The sequence below is a fragment of the Zingiber officinale genome, chromosome 9A, assembly GCF_018446385.1.
Source record: "Zingiber officinale cultivar Zhangliang chromosome 9A, Zo_v1.1, whole genome shotgun sequence".
Lineage (NCBI taxonomy): Eukaryota > Viridiplantae > Streptophyta > Magnoliopsida > Zingiberales > Zingiberaceae > Zingiber > Zingiber officinale.
In genome coordinates this window covers 28,339,533-28,342,941 of record NC_056002.1, presented here as the reverse complement: position 1 = coordinate 28,342,941, position 3,409 = coordinate 28,339,533, and the positions used below count along the sequence as shown (strand labels likewise).

Here is a 3,409-nt window from a genome sequence, read left to right as displayed (position 1 = left end):
GAATATTTTGATTAATGTCATTAAACCTATAATGTATAGTGCTTCTAATAATATTTTGTTCAATATGTACACTTGAATGTTGTTATTAAATTAAATTTTGATTAGCGTTGATATTGTAATTATGTACATTTGGATGTCGTTAATAATATTATTTTGATTAATGTTTGTATTGATGATTAGTGTTAATAATATTATTTTGATTAATGTTTGTATTGATGATTAGTGTTGAGATTGGAGTTGATATATATTGTATTGATATTGTAATTATATACAGATTGTTTTAAAATCATAAAATTTATAATAAAATTATAAGTTATATGATAAAATTCATAACAAATTTAGTCATGAAAATTTAATCCCGTCGCTAAATTAAAGTTGAAATTAACAACATAATTTTAATTCCATCGCTAATTTAACTATGAAATACATTTAACGATCAATTAGTGATCGAAATTTTCATCGCTAATTCTTATTTTTCTTGTGCTGAGCTTTAACATTCAATAAAAGGGTCATAGGTCAAGACATGCATGATTGCCACCAATGTAAAACACATTCATTCAATGCCTTCACCATGGTGCAACGATAAGATACTCAAATAATTTTATAAGCACTCGTGATTTAAATCTTAGAAATGGTACACTACATGATATTTTCTTTAAGTGGGATGAAAAATTTAGGACGTTAATTACTGTATGAGAAATTGCTCATGCTTTTGGATTTGTCTGATGGTCTGTCCGTGGACCGAATGGTTCATCTCGAATTAATTAAATTTAAGTCTCAAATATATAAATTATATATAAAAAAAATTGTAAAACACATTCAGTTCCCTTGAGATTGTTGAGTACTTCAAGCAACATGAACCATGCATGAGTTAGTCTAATTAAGATGGACAATCTGTACTACTTATTCTACTTGACATTTTCCTGATGATGCATAGCAAGAAATCACATTGAGAAGGTGGTTGTGATAGTTTAGCTAACACACTGACAAACTGATAGCCAATTCCTTAAACACTCAAAAAAATAAATAATAATAATAATAATAATAATAATAATAATAATAATAATAATAATAATTTCTGGTTGCCCTCTTCCAACTATCCAAAGCTCTTTCTCCCCCACTCCTGACCCTTACTCTTCAAGTGAAGTTCAACTGTGCATGAATCAGAGAGTGGCAAAGTGAACTTTGTCGATGGTAGGCACGGCGTTTGACCTAATCTCTACCTGCATTTAATTGATCTTCTTATATATACACATGTATATATATATCCTCCCACAAGCAATTCTGGTCACCAAAGGAGAACAAAGTGTTGTGGATAATTAAAGAGTTGTTGAGAATATGCCTGGCGTGCCGGAGCCGGAGTTGCCGAGGTCTGTGAAGATCGGCTTCCGGTTCATCGTGGACAACTTCAGGCTTCTGTTCCTGGCCGGCGTCATGACGGCCATGGCTTCTGAGGTCCACCAGCTCGGCTTCGATGGCACCGTGGATGCTGTATGGGAGTTGATCGAAGGGAACCCTGTGAGGAATCTGGCGCTCGCCTTGTCGGTGGTCGTTGCAGGGGTCCTATACTTGGTGTCGCGGCCGCGGCCGGTGTACCTCGTCGACTACGCCTGCTTCAGGCCGCCGCCGACGTGCCGCGTGCCGTTCTCGACGTTCATGGAGCACACGCGGCTGATCAACTCGGACGAGAGGAGCGTGAAGTTCCAGACGCGGATCCTGGAGCGGTCGGGGTTGGGGGAGGAAACCTGCCTCCCTCCGGCGAACCACTACATCCCGCCCAAGCCCACCATGGAGGGCGCGCGAGCCGAGGCGGAGCTGGTCATCTTCGCCGCCGTCGACGATCTCATGAAGAAGACCGGGCTACGTTCCAAGGACGTCGACATCCTCATCGTCAACTGCAGCCTCTTCTCCCCCACGCCCTCTCTGTCCGCGATGATTATCAACAAGTACAAGCTCCGGAGCAACATCCGAAGTTTTAACCTCTCCGGAATGGGCTGCAGCGCCGGCCTCATCTCCATCGACTTGGCGAGCGACCTGCTTCAGGTAAATACTTAATTTCAATCCGATCGATCATATCGAACAATGTCAAAATAATCGATCGATTCGATTCGATTCGATTCGATCGAGCAGGTGCACCCTCGCGCAAATGCGCTTGTGGTCTCGACGGAGATCATCACCCCCAACTTCTATTCCGGCAATCAACGGTCGATGCTGCTTCCCAATTGCCTGTTCCGGATGGGCGCGGCGGCGATCCTGCTCTCGAACAGGGGCCGTGAGGCGGCGCGGGCCAAGTACCGGCTGGCCCACGTGGTGCGAACGCACAAGGGGGCCGACGATCGCTCCTATCGCTGCGTGTACCAGGAGGAGGACGCGGAAGGCCACTCGGGAATCTCCCTTTCCAAGGACCTGATGGCGATCGCCGGAAAATCCCTGAGGTCGAACATCACCACCATTGGCCCGCTGGTGCTGCCCATGTCCGAGCAACTCCTCTTCGCCCTCTCCTTCGCCGGGCGGAAGCTGATCGACCCCGCGTGGAAACCCTACGTCCCCGACTTCAAAAAGGCGTTCGATCACTTCTGCATCCACGCCGGCGGGCGGGCGGTGATCGACGAGCTGCAGAAGAGCCTGGACCTGTCGGCGGAGCACGTGGAGGCGTCCCGCATGACGCTGCACCGGTTCGGCAACACCTCCAGCAGCTCGCTCTGGTACGAGCTCAACTACATCGAGTCCAAGGGGCGGATGCGCCGCGGCGACCGCGTGTGGCAGATCGGCTTCGGCAGCGGCTTCAAGTGCAACAGCGCGGTGTGGAAGTGCCTGCGCACCGTCAAAGCCCCCGCCGACGGCCCCTGGGCCGACTGCATCGCCCGCTACCCAGTCGACATCCCCGAGGTCGTCCGCCTCTAAACGGCCAGCCATGCAGAAATGAAGCAGCAATTCAACCAAAACCACCCGCCGGCTGGCCATCAGCAATTAACAATCGAGCGGACGGATGCTCATCGATTGTTAGTATTCGATTTCTGGTTAGCTAGAGCTTACACTAATCTAAAGTCGTTGTGATCCATGCGTGCTGTGCATGTGCATGTGCCTGCGCTTCATCTGCTGTCGCCGACTTCCGGCGTGTCTCGGTCGGTCGGTCGGGGTATGTATCCTTTTCAGTGTATTGTCCACCTGCTGCTGCCGACGTGTGTTCTTCATTTGGTGCATTTAAAATCCTGTGCGTATAGTGAAAACAGGCCATGAGGCCAACAATTCCCACGGCTTAGCTCTCGAATAGTAAATTCGTAACAGAATCTCCTCGGATTTAGAATAATTTCCGCCCAGCGTGTTTTTTATTTTTATTTTCTAGAAAACTTACGTTTTCTTTTTTTATAAAATGATTTTTAGATATTTTTTTAATTTTTTTAAAAAA

The 3,409-nt window shown here is 46.3% G+C and overlaps 1 protein-coding gene across 1 annotated transcript; it reads left to right on the top strand.

Annotated features, from left to right (window-relative positions):
• Positions 1 to 1,265: 1,265 nt before the first annotated feature.
• Positions 1,266 to 3,194, top strand: LOC122021581 (3-ketoacyl-CoA synthase 6-like). The gene is made up of 2 exons (XM_042579703.1): positions 1,266 to 2,043; positions 2,131 to 3,194. Exons 1-2 carry the CDS (start codon positions 1,339 to 1,341, stop codon positions 2,902 to 2,904), a joined length of 1,479 nt encoding a protein of 492 aa, XP_042435637.1. The 5' UTR covers positions 1,266 to 1,338; the 3' UTR covers positions 2,905 to 3,194.
• The last annotated feature ends 215 nt before the right edge of the window (positions 3,195 to 3,409 follow it).

Excerpts from the sequence above, each read along its gene's own strand:
- LOC122021581 (XM_042579703.1), top strand. The coding sequence starts at position 1,339 with ATGCCTGGCGTGCCGGAGCCGGAGTTGCCGAGGTCTGTGAAGATCGGC. Across the intron at positions 2,044-2,130 it reads TGGCGAGCGACCTGCTTCAG|GTGCACCCTCGCGCAAATGC; the intron begins GTAAATACTTAA and ends TCGATCGAGCAG.